Source organism: Phaethon aethereus (assembly GCF_964289735.1).
Source record: "Phaethon aethereus genome assembly, chromosome: 4".
Lineage (NCBI taxonomy): Eukaryota > Metazoa > Chordata > Aves > Phaethontiformes > Phaethontidae > Phaethon > Phaethon aethereus.
In genome coordinates this window covers 60,408,739-60,428,373 of record NC_138578.1, presented here as the reverse complement: position 1 = coordinate 60,428,373, position 19,635 = coordinate 60,408,739, and the positions used below count along the sequence as shown (strand labels likewise).

General features: G+C 36.8%; 1 protein-coding gene across 1 annotated transcript in view; it reads right to left on the bottom strand.

The window, feature by feature from the left end:
* Positions 1-12,565, bottom strand: part of ARAP2 (ArfGAP with RhoGAP domain, ankyrin repeat and PH domain 2) — a gene marked incomplete at both ends in the record, with an annotated part of 122,703 nt that extends 110,138 nt beyond the window's left edge. Inside the window, 3 exons of the mRNA XM_081999433.1 lie at positions 3,630-3,709; positions 4,537-4,607; positions 11,658-12,565. Of these exons, the coding sequence (XP_081855559.1) occupies positions 3,630-3,709; positions 4,537-4,607; positions 11,658-12,565 (1,059 nt within the window). The remainder of the gene's footprint in view (positions 1-3,629; positions 3,710-4,536; positions 4,608-11,657) is intronic.
* Between the last annotated feature and the right edge of the window lie 7,070 nt (positions 12,566-19,635).

Here is a 19,635-nt window from a genome sequence, read left to right as displayed (position 1 = left end):
GTTGACTGGAATCACACAAAACGACGGAAATGGCAGTGTCCCACTTCTACACAATAGTGAAGAGGCTAATATCACCCAGGAAGCATCTTCAGAGTAAAAGTGGTCAGTACCTTTACCTTCATGTGCTATACCCACTGAAGTTATGTGGTAGTACCTCTTTCTCCTTCTCATGAACCATTATGGAACAGTTTTACATACTGCTTGTGCCCACTCCACAATCTTCAGCACTTGGGCAAGTGAATTCAGGGAGCCTGAGAACTTCCAAGCAATAACCAAGAAATGCATTTCTATTGTTAGTAGATTTTAAAATGTAGAAGTCCACAAATGGAGACAGGTTGTGGGGACAGTGAGTTCTATATGCTCACAAAAACATATATTTCACCCAAATTAAATCCCAAGCATTTCCAATGTATTGTTTACAGTATTACTCTACAAGATGCTCAGACTTAAGATGAGACAAAACCCCCATTTCCCACAAATCTCTGAAGTATTATACAAAGGTAGTTAGCAGCAGCATTTTCTCCTACAGACACCTTTATAGAGAGAATTATTTCTTATAAGATAGGTGTATATATATTTCACAGAAACAGTCTCTAAATATGTCCTGTTCTTATGCATAGGATGAAGCTACCCTTAAGGAAGAAGTCTGGCTTCTGGATCCCAGACAGATGGAACTACCTACTTGCAGCCCTGTATAAAAATCCTCTACCATCAATCAGGAAGTAATTCAGATACATTTTTAGTTTTAGCTTTTTCTAACAGGCAGTCTTGCTGATCACAACAGCAAGTCAGGAAACCCAAGTGTTAGAACACAGACTGGATGAAGAATATTGGGATTGAGGCCACGTTAAACAAAGACTCAATGCCATTCAGGACAGGCATCTTCTTTAAGAGATACTACCTTAGTCTCAAGAATTCTCCTCAGGTTGATTCTTGAATCATGGTTTGGCAATACAATTTTATCACAGGTCCATAAAGATAAATTCCTTTTAAAATATTAAGGGTTCTTAATTTAAATTGGTAAAATCTGCAATCTGGCCAGCATTCCACAGTATCACAATGCTTAGGAGCTCACATAGTTTACTGAACTCAATATGCATGTTTAATTTAGTCTGACAGTCTACAGAAATTAAAAAGCAAATACTTCACTCTAGAGGCCTGAACTCATTAGAATTCAGTTTTTCTGTGAAGGAATTCTAATATACTTGACTCTTCAGTTGGACACAACAATAAATCAGCTCTAAAACATTTGGATTTTATTTGTTATTTTTCTATCAATATAAAAAAAAAGTTCATTCTTCAGGTTGCCCTTTAGAGGTTTCTGCTTCTAAGTTGTCTTCCTTCCTGACCCAAGTCAAAGGCATATATTCTTTATAACCTCAATTCCCTGCTCTCTTATGCTTACTTACCTCCAGTCTGTAGTGACTCATTACTTATTTCTACAGACACTCCCTATAGAAGTGTTTTCATCTTTACGCCAATGAAACAGGAAGAAGGGTAATGACCAACTTAAAAGTCCTTTGAACAAACTTCTGTCAGTCAGTATAACAATTTGCTACATGTTCTTGTATATAGACAAACTATATTCTGATGTGAGGTTATCTTTTAAAATGAAGCAGCAGTTACAAGCCCTAAAATCTCAGATACTTTACAGTGTTATCTAAACTGTTGTCTTTGTTCCTAGGATACTTGATGCCTACTGAAAAAAATCTGAAAGCGAAATGTATCTCAGGACCTTTGTATTATGGTTCTTCTTCATGATCTTTGTCTGCAATTAAGTTCTAATCAAACTAAAGTTAACTATGAAGTTTCCAACAGTCATGTGATAAATGTAACTCAAAAACTGTTCATTTACATGAAAGTGATAATTAAAATACAAATCTTCAGATCAGGGAAAGTATATTATAATATACTGCATTAATCATGATTCTAAAGCCAGCAGAAAGAGCAATTTTATTTCAATCAATTAATTCAGTTTAACAGCATGGTATTTTTGTATCTATCGCCTTTAAGATAAGAAAGATGGCTGACAACCTTCCTGGGTATGCTTTTTTATAATCAACTATTTCAATGAAATGTACAGAATGATGTTAAATAACAAGAAAGCTCAGAAATTTTTTCTAGAAAATTTGCTTATGCCATTGAACTAATTACAAAGAAATTAAATTTTGAATTTTTAACAACTTTGGCACAGACAACAGTAACTGGCACAGACAAGACATTGTACACAAGGAAAGAAAACAAAAGCTTGAAAGTCACTTTTCTGTGCAGTTAACAAGAACTAGAAGAAGAAACAAGACATGAATTTATGTGTACCTGCTTAAAAAGTCAACAACAACAGAAAAAAAGCACAACATATTTCCAAAGACAAGAAAGTACAGACCAAAACCAGAGATCATTCTTATGCTCAAAACCACTCCCATTAGAAGATGAAATTTGAACCATTTATTTCCACTGACCAATTCTTAACAAATTAAAATTGGGGAAAAAGAAAAATCCTAGGCATCCATTTGAGTAACTTTCATTTTAGGCAACAGTTTACAATAGTTTAAAAAGTGAAACATTAGAGTGAAGAGCAGGACAGAAATTAAGAGTAATTTACTGTTTTCTCTAACTCTGTGGCTTGAGATTGGATGGATAAGTATAAGCAATCACAGAATCAACAATTTCTGGTCTGCATCCTGCTGAGACAGAAGGAGGAGATGGATTTGGCAGATACCTCACCAAGCTAATTTGCGTCACTAAGCTGATTTACCTCCCAGATCTCCACGTGATTCAGAAGTCTGTCCACATGCCATCTGTGGCATTCACACCATCAATTACCGACCTCAGCAAAAATGTTAACTTCAGAGAATCCTACAACAGTGACTTTCCTACTATATAGTCTATATATATATAGATTATATATATATAAACTATATACCCAGTCTATATATAGACTGGTATACAGCAAGTTTAAGGGATGCATGAAAAATATCAGAAGTCCTGAGAACTTTCACATACAGAAATTAAAACTGAGTATGGCAAAAGTGACCATTATATCATCTAAGCTAACATGTAAGCTGCTTTCACAGGATATACACAAGCCTGTGTAGAGATGCTCAGTCTTGATCTGCAAGTATTAAAAGAGAGAAAAGCCACTTTTACCTTTAGTAGTCAATTCTAATGGTTATCCACCACTTAACCTCACTTAGGCACAAAGTATTACAATATAGCACTGTACCCAAGAGGGTAAAAGGCAGGCATCAAGGTAGTCTGCAATTGCCTGTAACTGACTCTTTTGCATTGATATGGCAGCTCTGGGCATTAAAAAAAAGTAATTATCTGTCCTATGTTGTTTAAAAAAAACAAAAAACAAAAAAACCACAACAACAAAAACAAGGAAAACCCAACCAGCACACACAACAGCTTCCTATTACTATTGAACAGGACAAAATGTATCTCAAGATGAAGAAAAGTCACTAGTCCACAACTACTTACACTATAAATCTTCTGCATCTACCTAAAGAGACAGAAAAGGTACTGGAAACTGAAAAAGCAGAGGAAAAAAGAATTAAGGGCAATATAAAATGCATAGCATGAAGATTAAAGTGAAGGTAGACCATTTATATCCAGACTTCTCAACTTACTTCAGCATCTTTAGGGTTGTCACAAATAAAGGTTTCCCCATATGGAGAGATGATGGGTGGCTTTTCTTCTGGCAAAGTTTCTTAAAGCAAAAAAAATAGAGTCATACAGTGCAATGCTCTACTAAAGTACTAATAAATATCAATGGGGGACACAGATTTTTCTGCTTGTGATTTCTCTGTTCTTCTCAAAAAAAAATTTGAAGAACAAGAACAATTTCCCATTTCTAACTGAAGCCTGACACTAAAAAAACCCCACAACTTTTCTTGCATACTCTTAGAAGCAATAGCTCCAAAGTGTCCTTTATTCTGACTTAAAAAAAAAACCAAACCAACACCAACCAACCAACACACAAAAACTCATTTGTGCTCAACCCGCATTTTGTCACCAAGTACTTGCTTGAAATTAACATGCATAACTTCAAACAAGACATACCTCAATATGAAAGAACTTTTGTTTACAACTGACTGCACAAGACTTCTAAACTCTTCCAGTAAACTTTTTAATACAATTAATTTCCTGTTATTTCCCAGAGCCATGAGCACTAACAAACAAATTAAGCAGCACTACACAGAAATACACTCCTTATATTGTTCCAGAAAAAACTAACTCTGTTTAAAAAAATCTGAATCTAATCTTAGAAACACAAAATACTGTAGTCTAAAAAAGTATATTAAAGTTAGGTTTAAACATTGGATTTTCTAATTTTCATTTTATTAGTTCATAAACAAAAACTAAGTAAAAATGCAGAAGTGGTTAAGTGCTCTGCTATTACATACATCACTTTTTCCAGACCTTCCAGATGCCCAATATTTCTTAAAATAAGCAAGTCAATACTCATTTCAGACAACTTCAGAGGTTTCTTTTTTCTCAATATTCAAGATGTAAGTATCAGCGTGCTGAACTCACTGTTTTGTGAAATTTGCCTCCCAGTGCAAGAAATATTTACAAGATCCACATTTCTTCTTTTCTGAAGGGAACTTGAACAAAACAAAGACATTAAGTGAAATTTCCTAGAAATGGAACAAAAACATCTTATGCAATTAAACTATTAAAATTATATACAAATACAAAAATCATCAATTTTAAGTCTTGGGAAAATTTCTGATTTAAAAGTCACAGAACAATATGTTTTCCTCCGTTTACGACACTGAATACTTCTGTGACCTTAGCACACATCTTGAGTTTGGGTGGTTGGGTTTTTTTTGTTTGTTTTGAATTGACATTATGACACATTTAGATTTCTGGGAAGAATGGAAATCCCTCACTCTTCCCCCATCCTCCACCTCCTCTTCTCCCTAACACTGATTACCAATGACTATATTTAAAGAAGGATGTCCTATGAAAGCCTAATTTAACATTAAGCTCAAAGGGAGCCCGAGCATAGGAATCCAGACAAAATGCACTCTCACCACTGAAAAAAATTGCTGTAAAGTTTTAATTTCCTAAGGTGAATTTTTTTCTCAGAAAGTTTTCAACCCAAGACATAAACTGTGTTACATTGCAACTGCCTGTGACTACCACTGCACATTTTGTAGACAGATAAGAATGTATACCCATACACAAGAGAAATATTATTTTATTATTGGTGTTGTGCTGGCTTCTAAGTATTTCATCAATTTCTTGTATAGAGGCACTCATCATGCTGCTAAAGATCACATTTTTTTAATTATTACTATTGAGATTTCAGGCTGAGACAGCAGCTTTAGAATAACAACACAGGAACAAATATGCCTGAATAAGTACATTTCTAACCCATCTTCAGTACTCTAGCAGTCTGTGTTAGAGCTGTTTTCAGCCAAGCTCTGATTTCCCCTTTTAAGATGAATAATTAGTATTTTTTCCTCTTAATTTCATTTTCTTTGTTTGAAATAACAGTGATACAGATCCTCAAGCATCCTTATAAAATATTCAGTGATGGATAAATACCATACAAGATCCTTGAAAATTCTGTAACAATTTGCAGGTCCTCCATCCTTCAAAGCCAAAGATAACTATGTTTTAGGAAAACTATGAATATTTCTAATTTTTGTTTCCCAACTTGACATATTGAGAAATTTTATTCTTTTAAGATTAGTTATATTCAAAATTTTAGAAATACTGTCCCACAAAGTCCAAGCTGACTTACTCCATATTACAGGCTGATGTTTCTCTATGACAGAAGGCATATATTTATGAACTACTATTTAATATAATTTTTAACCCAGGCCTAAATCTGCCCCAAACAAATTAATAGATTAAATTCAAGACAGAAGCTGCACCTTACAAAGCTACTTGACATTTCAAATTTTATCCAGGTTATATCAATTAAGTTCCTCAATGATATTTTGTAAAATCTTGGTTTCAGAAAACACAGGGTGAGTTTGGCCGGTTATAATTACAAAAAATACATGGCAAATACTTTAAAAGTCTGTGTTTCTTCATACATTTTACTAAAATTGATGTAGTTACATCTTTTGAAGCTACATTAGCGAACCAACTTCATGCATTTGTACTAATCTAGTCTTAAAGAACTTGGTATGCTTAAAAAAAAATAATCCTAACTTTCTCAACACAGACCAGATTTTTTTATTGCAAGGTTAGGGGTTTTTAAGTGTATTAATACCATTAAAATAAATTAGAGATACAGACAAGCAGCTTTGACTCAAAGAGCTTTTAAAATCATGGTTTTCTTCCTTATGTAAAAGAGTGAGTCACTGTCTTAGTTTCAGGATGGATGGATCTAAAAATGGGTAATGGTAAGAGCAACAAGCAAAGATAAATTCACCAGGAAATGAAAAATAACAAATCAGCTTATAAAGACCCACATTTTTTAAATTCATATATTTTTCAGGACTTGTGCATTCTTTTTTGATGATGTACCTACATGTATGTATACATGGCAAGAAAACTGCTAATACGCAAACTACAGTCTTTTTTCCCAGCAACCAAAAATAAAACCTTTTTGTCATCTTTGGAAAACAAAGTTCTAACTTATGTTAAGTAAGAACTACCTCAAGATATAAAAGAAATGACACAAGTTTACTTTGAATATCTGCTTGAAAGATTATGTATAACAAACAACATACAGTGCAAGCTATAAATGGTAATAATTTATCAATGCTCAATAGAACAGACGAGTTGGCTCATTATTGTACAAATGGAATACCTGGATTAAAAGACAGAAAAATACTGAAGGTTTCTTTCGGGGTAAATAAGATTGAAAAAAATCTTCTGTCTACACCAACCTATGACTTTCCTTAACTGTTTCCAAAACTTAATACCTCTTCAGATTAGTGATCTTCTTCATTTTGCTCTTTAAAGGAAGGTTAGTGCAAGTAGTCTGCCAATCACAAAGTACACCAATTTTACAAAGATATAATAATAATTTCAATTATCGCTTTGTTACAACTGTGGAGATTAAGACCCACTATTTTCATATATTAAGAGGTACCGAATGTGGCTCAGGCTGTACACCCTTCCCCACCATCCTTTCTTTATGCATGAACAGGATGAAAGGGTGTGATGAGGCAGCGACCGGTCTTGCTAAAGGCTGAGAGACTGGAAAGGTAAGAGCTTTGCACCGGGCTAAGCTGAGCTGTTTTATTCAATATACTCCTGTCAAAGTGAGGGAGAGAGGTCAGTGGAAGCAGTCAATGCTTCGAAGTTTTTACTGGCATTCACCTGCTGAGTGTTTCAAATGAATGAAGCTTTCATTTCCAAACTCATTCAAAACATGTTTTCCTTTCTATCTATCTCAAGACCTAACCCTCCCACAATGTAAACACATCCAGAGCACACTAGCATGCTGTGTTAGAGCTTTGGGGTTCATAGACTACTCGCAATGGCAAATTAGTGTTGATGCTTTGTGTGATAGAACGTGGAGTACAGAGACACAGCAACACCAGCTCAGGCACTTCGTTAGCAATCTTGACCACTTACATGTTAAGAAATGGAGTCTAAAGAATATCAGCACCAAGCAAGAAATTTCAGCCACAGGATCTGCCAGTTGCAGAAAACAAATGGTGCTTGGCCTGAGCAGGCGCTACTATCTTTCATTTATTTATATTTTCCCCCAAACACAGCATGCTTTCCAGGATTACTTTTGGTCTATTTCTTCTTATTTATCTTATTAAAGAATCAGATCAACTCCACTACTGAACAATACAAGTAACAAAGTTGGTGGATATGAAAAAAATCTAAAAGTATATGGAGTTCATCAATCTGAAATTTTAGCAGTGTAGCATTCTGTAAAACAAACAAGTCTGCCATGTTATAAATCTGCTTAAGCTTTTTCTTTTAACAGATTGCTGCTCTGAATAATACAACAGTAGCTATTTCACCTAAGAATGACTGCTAAATGACATGATCCAAAGCCTCTAAAACTATCTCTATACTTACTACCTTTAATCTTGCGCTAAAGGCACATCAATGGTTAGCTCCAGCCATTGCATTACTTTCGCTATTTTGTCTTACAAAAGCCTCTGTTTTCACTCATGTCGGTATGGAAGAAGTCCAAGTCGGTATGGAAGAGTATCAAAGGAGACCATGAAACTTCCAATCCACTGTGTTTAACCCTTTATTCTGTTCCACAACATGACTGGATGACTGGGGAACCATATTAAAAATTTGACTTCTCACTTAAATACAGAATGCAGGGACTCAGAAAGGGTGATGACTCTGTCTAATAAGGACATTTTGGATGCAGATTATTTCAGTTTTAGAAGAAGATCTGCAATCCCCTTAACAGCTCCAGTGCTTTTAAACACCTTGAGAGTGATCTTTACTAAATCTGTATTGACAGAGAGCTCATGATGTTATGATAAGAAGGAAAAGTCTAGCTGACAAGGATCTAGCATAACTACACATCACTTCAGTATAGATCAACCAAAAACACTACTAAAATCCGCACAATAACCCTACTGTGAAGAACACTGGGTAATTGTCACTTTTCTGTAATGTGGGGGGGTTTTATGTGCCCCTCAGTACTACAGTGATGCCACATATACTTCAAAGAAGGAAGAAAACAAAAATATTTCCAACATCTAAAATGCTGTGGTGTCTTACCAGCTGACAGCATGTTTTGTTATAGGCAAGAATCAGAAGCACAAGTAAGGCACACAGAAGCAGATATAATTGCAGAGGCAAGCACATTATTAGTAATGAAAAGTGACATCATCACAGCACTGCTAAGGGGCACAAGGAGACCCACTGTATGAACTTTCTGTGCCAGAAGGCACATAGAAGATCATGAGAAAAGCATTTCCTTGCATAAAAAAATAAATTATTAATATCCATGAATGACTAGAAGGAAATGTTTCCCAAAGATTTTAGCAGGATTTCTCTGCCTCTATGGAAAAACCTTCACACAATGTAATAAGGATGAAACCAGAGTCCATCAATAAGGCAGTTGAGAATGTTTGTCTATGCAATTCTGTAAGAAAGACATGATCTTTCCTGAGGTTAAAGATGATGCAAGCTGCCATTTTAAAGTTCTGTGTTAATACTTTGCCTCTCAAAAAATACCCAGTAAGATTATCAAGAATGTTTCTGTGAAATTTAAGTTCTGGTTTAGCCTTGATCTTCCTCAGACAGACTGCTACTAGTCCTTCAGGATTTCCATATTGTTATAACTGGAGCATAAAGATGAAGAAAATAAGCTGGAGCTCACAAATCAAAATGGTGGGTAATGAAGTTAGTGACCCAGTCAGGTATCAATCAGTAATAGACTGAATTTGGAGGATTTACTTCAATGGTGGGAAGATTACAAATATATCATATTCTCTCTGCTGGATGACTGTTTCTCAAAAGACATTAAGAATACTCTTTCAGTAGCTAGTTATTTTTATCTTTTAGGATGAGATTCCCATTTCAGCTCAGCAGGAATAGCTTTATTACATGAAGTAAGGGATAATTACTCCACAAAAAGTAGACCTGCTTCTCACTGGAAGATGTTTATACTTAAGTTTCAATGAGCACAATTTTTGGTGATTTAAAAAAAATGTTTCATCAGTGCCTTCTAAGGCACACAAAAATCTCTTAATTTTTGCAAAGAATCTTTGCCTCTTCATCTGTTCAGTCAAACAATTGTACTACAACACTTAATACTGACTTCTTTCAATAACCTAAAAGAAAGTCATAAATGCTGGGAAAACTCTGCATTTAGGGCATGTATAGACTCGCTACTGATGTTTCTAATTGCTGAGATATGCAGATGAAAGAGACAAGATAAATACAAAACATTCTCAGACATGTCCCTTCCAGGCATAGCTAGTGGTTAAAAAAAAAATTGACTAAAAAAAGTACAACTTAATGATTTGGATATGGCTACAGCAACAAAACTTTGCATATGACTTTGCATGAATTTTTCTTCACTTTTTAAGACACTTAAACCAGCATGATGAGTAAAAGCTTATAGTTAATAGAACCAAAAATATCACAAATTAATCTGTGGGGTGATATTCTTCATTTACACAGCCTGTAATATTGTGTTCATATTCAGTGCCTATTGTTCGAATGTTAAAAATATTATTAATTTTATTAAGATAGGCCTGGAGTTAAGTTCTAACATCAGACCTTTTGTTCTACGTTCCATCATACTTTTGCAAGACAAGCTACAACAACTAATGCTTATTCAAGGCAACAAGTGCTACTCACTGATCTGCGGATTCAGATTATGAACTTAACCATTCTGAAGGAAGAAAAATCCACGCATCATAACAAACTTTATCGGACTCTATCCAACACTACCCTCAGCCGTGCTACACAGAACTATCCTTACAAATATTCCATAAACTCTGAAAACCTCCCACATCTACCTTTTTTTCCCCTTCCCTTTTTCCACATCTTTTTTCCTGCTGGAATGCCTCAAAAATATGTTTATACTACAAACATCATTAAAAGTTAAGGTTTTGTTCTTATGAGAACACCAGCAAAAGCCAACACCTAATATGACAGACTGGTTGCATTCATTCTCTGAGTGAACAGTTAAGGGACAACCAGTTTAGAAATTAATCTAAGAGCCATCTTGAAGAAACTCCTTGCTTTAGACTCACAGTATAACATAATTTCCTCCTCCACAAAATAACCTATTCTAATTTAAAACAAAAAATTTACATCTTTATATTTATATATAATTTTTATATGCTTTAAGGATAAGACTTCAGATTCTCGTGTAATCATCTTGTTTTGTCCATGTGTCAACCATAGCAGATACATCCTGCTTTGTTTACAGGGTCACCACACCATACGATGCACAAAACAGATATGAAGATTTTCTAAATTTTGCCCCACTTTTTACATAAAACTACACTAAGATCCGTAGGTGTGTAAAACTTCCTAGATCTTTCTTGTAAGTTCCATATATAAAATAATAAACTTATATTTTCCAAGAACAGTATCTCTTGAAAGGTATGACCTTGCAAGTTACTAAGATACAACCCAAACACTTGTGTTTCAGAGTAACTGTTGTCTCATCATAAAAATAAGATTGTTATACTTAGGGGTGATGTTTTAGCCCTCTTGAAATCATCATTTTGTCACCATTTTCTTGTGATGAATCAGAATTTCATCAGAAACACTGCAGATAAGGTCTAGTTAATATTATTAGCAATGTTTTGGTTTATAATAGATTCAACAGCTTTTTCCTATTGACTTTCAACCTTGGTTTTGTAACACTTGTGTAGTTCCATTCTTCCCCATCTTAACAGCATACAGATTAAGTTTAAAAAATGCTTAATACAGTTTTTAATAAGAGTTATATCTAAGGCAATAAAGATTCTTTTCTTTGAAAATAAGTAGACATAGATGATTCGGGAAGTTATAAGGAAACACTGTTCTAAAACCTCCCTTTATACTCTCATTTGCGCTTTTAACTTGCATTGAAACTTAATCCTCCTTCAGTTAATTTGGCAACATTCCTATCAGATCCAGTATGTTTAGATTACATATTTAAAAAATCCGCTAAAAATGACATAGTAAACCTGTGAAAAACCCCAAACCATAATTTCTACAACGACAGTGACTCTTCATTAGAAAGAAACAGCAGTTACCTTGACAAAGCTTGAACTTTACTTGATTCAGGAATTTCCGGTACAGGTCGATGCCTTAGTATAAAAGACCGGCTTGCTCTTGGAAATACTTTCATGCAGTTCTGCGTATAAGAATCATATAAGTCATTGTCTATCATTTCTCCTTTAAACTTAAAGAATGGAGAATTTGGCGCTCTGTCAGTTAAATCATCCTCATCTGCAAACATCAGATGCTTGTCTTCATTGTATTTTGTCTCACATGAATGAGCAAACGAACAAGGAGGATCACGAACAGCCGAACAGCCAGCCAAGTGCTCATCAGCTTGGTATGCAGCAGCTTCTTCCAGTGATGGATTGGGCTGAGTATTTGCCTTAATACCTCCACTTAGATTGATAGCTTTTAGTATACTGTCTGAATTCTGGTATAAACTAGAAAAATCCAAATTTGTAGAGCTATCATCATTTGCCTCTGATAAGTTTTGCTCTGCAAGTTCAAACCTTTCTTTGTCAACGTAACCTTTATTAAGAAGTTGTTCTGACAATGTTGCAGGTATCAAGCTAGTCCCATCTACACTTGAATTGCTTATTGGAGACTCCTGATCCAAGGATGAATATTGCTTCTCTTCTAAACCTTTCAAGTCTTTGAATTTTAAATTTTCACAGAAAAGATAATTTCCTTGCATTTTTGAGAGAGTGGTGTCTAATTGCTTAAGAATCCTTCTGCGGTGCCCTGTAGGCAACACTCCCATTTGCTGAAGCACACTGTTATTTATTCCCACGCAATCTGTCACCATGTTATATCCATAGTCTTTAAAGTTAGGAAGATACTGTCCCAAGTTAATGTTGACCAAGAATTCTTCAATATCAGTGCCATTGCCTGTGGATGACATGATGGCAGCTTCATTCCGAATACTGCCCCACACAGTCATGTACAAATACAGTCAGGATGCATGTATATTCATGACAAACAAAGCTCTCTAAATTTGGTGTCAGCCAGCCAATGGAGAATATCCGTTTCTTCAAGACACTTATTCAAGTTCTTTCAGTTCAAATTGATTTTTTTTTTTTTTAAAGACTGCAAACCTATGGAAAAGAAAAGGGACATTAAAAAAAAAAAAATCATGTTAATCACTTGAATTCACATTAATCTTGGATAAAATTCTGAAAAGTTCCCTGTCATTTGTACAGTAATATTTTTAAATTGTTTATATATGAAAATTTCAAGGAGGGTAAACAGCATAACCTCTCCATCCTTTTATCTTGGCCTGCATAAAGAGAATAGAGAAATCAAAGTCTTAACTCAGCACAGTCTTAAAATATGTAATCCAGGTAGTTAACGTTAAGATGAACAGTTAAGAGATGAGCCACTTATCTACACACACACACACACACACTCTTATTATACATTAGTTGGATATAAAGAGGAGAAAACGTGATCTAAGACCAGAGCTGGAACACAAAGCTTTCCTATTCCCACACTAGCACCAATTAACTACAATGTAGGGCTTCTACTCCCTTATCTTCTGAGCCTTAAACTCTTTTTAGCACAGAAACACACCTTCAACAGGGAAAAGGAAAAATGATCGGCTAGGGCATTTGATGTGAACTGTGTGTTCAAGCCCTCTTCAACTGAGAATCCAACTGAACAAGTACCATAACCAACAAAATAGTTGAATCGTAGAATCACTTCTGAGTATGTTGGGGGCAGGAAGTGACCTAATTATTTAAATAACAACAGTCAGAAAGCTATGGAGGTGATCCAAATACGTCTTGCAGCTCAGGCCCTTCAAAGAACTGTCATGAGGGAAAACAGGAAGCAGGTAACTACTAGTTTTTCAACTCTGTCAAGGAAGCAGTTTTCCCTCGGCCACAAACAGTAGCAAAGGCATAACCCCAAAGGCAAGTTCTGGCCTCCACACTAGGGACATTTGGTATCTCAAGTGCTCATTACAGTTTTTCCTCAGTATTTTCCAACTCAGCTCTTGCGTTCTCCAGATTCCACCTATTTGAGTTCTTCTTTCTTTCAGGGCCATATCCAAATTCATGATTTACAAAATCATGTGCAAAGCAGACAGAGAAGCTACTATTCTGAAGGTGTTTGAGACAGCCTGAAATCACATCCCTTTAAAGAAGGTTAAAGATCCGTAGCAGTCAACAGGTTTTTTCACCTCCCTGTATAAAGAGAAATTTGGCCTTAGGGAAACCTGCTGACTGTAGCAGCTGTCCTGGCATGCAGGTACTAGCCTTTAGCAGCCTGGAAAAGAACGAACAGCTTCAGTAGAACTTAAATAACAATTAGAAAGGAAAGAAATCATATGCCCAGGATATATCCATGGTATATATAATTCTTCAAAAGATTTCCTGACAAAAAGAGCACTACTTATGATCTAGAATTTAAGCTTAAAAGATTGCCTACTTTTGTACTGTATCAATTCCTCCAATAAAGGATAAAACTTCTTCCTGTAAGATTTCACCAATGTCTTTTGAATAAGTCATTATTCAGAAGAGCAGTCATAAAGAAATTTTTATGCCCCTCCTCATGCCCCAAAGCCACATAAAAATAAATATAAATTTAAAATCATGTACTGAATGGAACACAACTGTTATCACCGTTATTGGTGGTTATACTTTTTTATGATTATGAAATAAATGATTAAATAATGCAATCATTAGAAGTGTTTTTTTGCAAAATTTTGTAAATATCTATATTATTCCCATACTTTCAAAAAGCGGTAAACAGAAAAAACCAAACTTCTTTATACTTACACCTTATGTATATATGCGACATAAGAAGAAGAAAAAAAGAAGATGAACAACGTACATTTTTCTGGAAGATGTAAAAATCAACACAGCACACTTATTATAAATGTTCCATTATTTAAAATAAGTCTTTGGATTCTTGCCAATGTCTTTAACTTCATTTTTGGGGCAATATTTTTTATCAGCTTTCATCACTGTCCACAAGTCTGAGAAGTGACTTCTTATCTTGAATATGAAATTCGTATAATTAATACTTTTTAGAGAGAGAACTGTACAGGCCAACCAGGTATAAACCTTTCAAGACAGATGAAGTTTGTTAGGGAGTTAACCCTCACTAAAAGATTCCCAAGTCATTTAAATTCAAAAAGCCTTGGACTGAGCTAAACTGGTTAACAATCAGCTTTTAGATTTAACTTTGTCCTTTCCCAACCTGTGTACTTATCTAAACCCTCATCATTCCTTGAAAAATTTCAGACATCAGCATTTCCTCAAGCTTTTCACGTAAGCCTCTAGCCATAAAAGATAAAATTCAACAGTATGGCCTCCACCCATCTCTAAACCCTGGAAAATACAAACATAAATGCATAGGCTTTTAAGGAGTAGTATATATTCTGAATACAGAATGAGAAATAATTAGCACAGAAATTACTAATATGGGCAAAAAATATCAGGCAGGCACTGTTTGTGCCAGAGTAGTTTTTCAGGTACCCATTAATGAAAAAAAAACTAAAGAAACCACACATGGTCAAGTATATAAAACCCCTACAATGTCAGCATATCAGTCTAAGTGTTTTAAAGTTGGAGTTGGTTATCTCTGCCATTTCCACCTTCCCCGGCAGTTCTGGGGTTCATGGTAGTGTTTGAGTGTTTTTTCCCCTGAGGTGTTAGTGTTTATTTTCAGACAGTATCATTCTCTCAATCTCTCCACCTTCAGCAGTAACAAAAAAGACACTTAGGAAAGTAGCTTTTAGTTACATATTTATAAATAAATATATTTTTAATATAAACATGTACATTTATACACACACACTCTTTTCAGTGCCTAAATACTGTTTTTTCTACGTGCAGTAGCTTTGCCCACACCATATTCTGGAACGCCTCCAGTGTTGTTACTTCAGGAACTCAAATAGCCATGTATTATCAGTTATTTGGATCCTAACCCATCTCTGTATGAAAACAATGCAGAGGATTACCTAGCATAGAACAAACTTAACTTCCAAATTTGCAAGAGCCATTACATTTTGCAGTGTATTTTATAAATTAAACACGTAGCAGACTGAGAAAGGAAGAAACCGCTCACTGAAAAGATATTTTGACCACAAAACGCCAGCACTGCTAAGAAGCTGAAGCCCAAGCCATTTTCTGTTTCTGTAGTAATCTACGGCAGAAGCTGTCAATGCATCCGTCAAGATTTATAAAGACATACTATAGATCTGGCCTAGCTATACAGCCAGTTAGATATCAGCAAGTTCAGTCACACATATTTTGTGGGTCTGAGCGAAAGGCTATAATGACACCTGTTTTGGTTTGACAACTCAGACAAACATTAAAGTAACAAACAGCTAAACAAATCTACACACAGTGGTGAATGTTTGTATCACAAGCTAGCAGATAAATACCGAATCATTTCTTACAATGTTTTATCCTCACTAAAGGCTTAAGCTCAGGAAGTACCCAGAAAAGCAGGACTCAAGGACCACCTTATCCAATATATTAATCTATTTCAATGTAATTAATATCAAATAATATCTACCTTTAAAAAAGAATTTAATCTCCTCCATAGCTTTAATTGCTGAAAAACTCATAGCAAACCCAAAAGAATGTTTGTACAGCATTAGAAATGTAGTGCATACATATTTTATATATATATACACATTTATATGCATACATCCACTTTCACATCCATATTTGTACCACTACAGCAACTTTAAGTAAACAATAGTCTTCAACATTAGTGCACATGGTTTCATACATCCTGTTAAATAAAACTTTTTCTCTCAGCAGCAAGGCAAAATAAAATTTTCCTACAGTATTTGATAGAATATCAAAAAAGAAAAAAAAGGGGGGGGGGATTTAGTCTTGCTTTAATAAATCTGATTCTTGTTGTACTATCATATTCTCTGATATAGAGTCAGACAAAAGTCATCATTCAACATGGTTACTAAACATGGGAAAATGCCATAGCAACAACTCGTAAGTGGCATAACAGTGGCATAACAGTTCTTTTGGTTTTACTAAAAGTGACAGCTAAATAGCACCAAAGAAAAATGACAACTCTAGCACAGAAAAACATACATAACTTTCAAGGACCTTTCCTCACATGGAGGGTAAGTACCTGCATCTAACATTCTGAAAAGCCGTATCAGTTGATTCTATGATTCTTCCATTCTATGATTTTCAAGTTGAAAAGTCTTCATGACAACACTGACTGGAAGATAGACAGCCGAATCTATGTTGAAGCAAGCAATCCATCCAACTTTTAATAGTGAAATGTGTGAACAGTAGGGCACGGCTTAATACAGAAACACTCAAGGGAGACTCATTTTTCCCTTTTTTAGATAACTACAGATATTAGCCTGAAGAAAGCGTCAAACCTTTAGAATTGCATGGCAAGATAATCATACTTTAAACAACCAGTTCAACAAATACAAGCAAGTTCAGGCTCGTTCCCAGCTTCTGCTAAACCACATACCAAATTAAGATCCAAATAAACAAGTAAAAAACTCAAAGCAAAACAAAAAAAACGCTACAAGAGTGACCATGGAGCACAATGAAATCTGCCAGTAGTGAATTTCATCTTCCCATTGTACTTGACTGCATACCAAGTGACAAGATTAACAAGCCAGAAAACATTGTTAGATCATTAAAGATCTTTCCACAAAACCAAACCAAAAAACAAACAAAAATCCCAAACCACTCCTCTCAAATGACGTTTTTAAAGTGGTTACTTCATGAATTAACTGTTGGGTCAACTCAGAGCAAGATAACTGATTGCAACAATTCTGATAGAACTGTTCCCCTTCCAAATGCAAGAAAGTTACTAAGTGTAGTTCAACATAGTGAATAATTACGAAATATCTTTAATCACATCCTCTGTCAAAACACTTCTTTATGTATTGTTTTTTTGGTTTTTGTTTTGGGGGGGTTTTTTTTGGGGGGGGGTGTTGGTTGGTTGTGGGTTGTTTGGGGTTGGTTTGTTTCAGAAGATTTCTCTTCCAGAGAAAAGTTCAGCTACCTTCACTAACTCAGAGTCAAACCGCATACTGCAAGAAATTCCAGTGGAACAACTTGCAGAGTCTCTGGAGTAAGGCACTGCATGGCATGAATAAGCAAGCTAAAGGTGGAATTGCTTGAGTACACTTTAGCAAGTTACTGTGGCAACACCGGGTGCTGTATCATTGACTTAGTCTTTTCTATCTAGGACAACCTGGCGGCTCTTGGACTTTCTCAAAATGAACTTCATGCATTTTCTGATAAAATTTCGAGAAATATACTGGCAGCTAACAAGAAGTCTGTTTGTGTCTCACTTCACAAAAACAATTCATAGACTAAATAAATACACAGTAATAAAGAACTGTTCCTTGGTATGACATTTACATGCAGACCGTTAAAATAACTTAAGCTAAAAAAAAAAAAAAAAAGAGGAGAGGAAAAAAAATACACGCCTTATTTTCTACCTGCCTACGAGCTATTTCTTGTCAGATTCCAACTTCGGTATCGGACGCTCATCTAAGACATGCCCTGTACCAAACCACTCAGCCTCGCCCCTGAACTCGTCGGTAACGATAAAGTTACACTTCAGCAGCGCAGTTTTCGCCGGCCGCTGCGGAGACCTGGACCTCCAGCATCACAAGCTGCGCCCGCGGAGAAGCTCCTTGTCCGCAGCGGCCCAGCCCGGGGAGCCGCCCGCGCAGGCCGCCGCGCACAGGGCAGCGGGCGGGCAGCCCTTGCCCTGTATCTCGCAAACTCTGCACCCCGCGGAGGCTGGCTTACCTCTGGCAAAAGGCGGGGGGGGGACAGAGAGAGGCAGAGGGGAGGAAGAGCAGGACTTTAGATTGCTTCAGCTTTCTTTTCTCCCTCCGGCTCTCCGCTCGCTCGTTTTCTTTCTCTTTCTTTCCTTCCTTCCTTCCTTCCTGCCTGCCTCCACACACCCCACCCCACCCCCGCGCTGACTCCCCGGCAAGCCGCGCCCGCGGCGCGGAGCTCCCGCCCTCCTTCGCTCCCGCGGGAGGCGGCCGCACCTGGGCGCGGACGGGGAGCGCCCCTCGCTCCGCGCCCCTCCGCGCCGCCGCTCCGCGCGTGGGCCGCCGGGGCGGGTGCTCTGGGCGTGCTCGCCGAGCGGCATATTTCTTGAGGAGTCGGGAGGAAGCCGCTGGCAGCCGCAGGCTTGGGCACTGGGAGTGCTTGCTGCCCCCCGCACAGCGCTCCAGCAGGCGCCCGTGACCCGCCCCCCCCCCCCCCCCCCAGCCTGGAGTGGCTGCGGGTCTCCCTCCCTCCCTCCCTCCCTCCTTGCTTGCTTGCCTCCTTCCCTGCCCGCCCGGGAGCCGCGGGCTGCGAGCGAGGGGCTTCCCTCTATCCCCTCTGGCTCCAAACAGAGCCGTGCTCCAGGTGCGAGGAAGCGGTGTTGCCTTACGGTAGTGGCACAGCTGTTGAGTGATCACTTGCTTTAAAAAAAAAAAAACCAACACCCCCCCCAAAAAAAAAACACAAAAAACAAAACACAAAACCAAACAAATTACTAAGCTTTCAGTAATGCATGTAACTTCCCCACTTCTAGGAACTCGCCCACATCTGTGAAATACTGCTACTCAGCTGACGCTAGCTTTTTGTTGCACAAAATGAGACTGAAAAGTACTTTCATATACTCCATCGGTATACGTATACGTCTTCCTCTTGATTTTTTCTAATTAAATCCAAGGATGTACCAGAAGGTCCACACTATTGTAGCTGAAGTCTGAGGTCTGCCACTCTGGTGAAGCAGAAAAGAAGCAGAGATTTACTGAGAAAAAGAGGCTAGTAATTAAAGTGCTCATTTAGGAGCAAGTAAACCTGGGTTCTTTTTCCTGCTTCAAAGACTGCTTGCTACATGCTACGTATAGCCTTACTAAATAGCCTTACTAATAGTAAGGCTGTTAAAAACTGTTGGTGCCATGGTAGTAAAATGAGGTTTTGAGATCACAATTTTGAATTTAAACAACTTTTTCACTCTCCAACCGCCAGTCAAAACAACTAGAAGTTT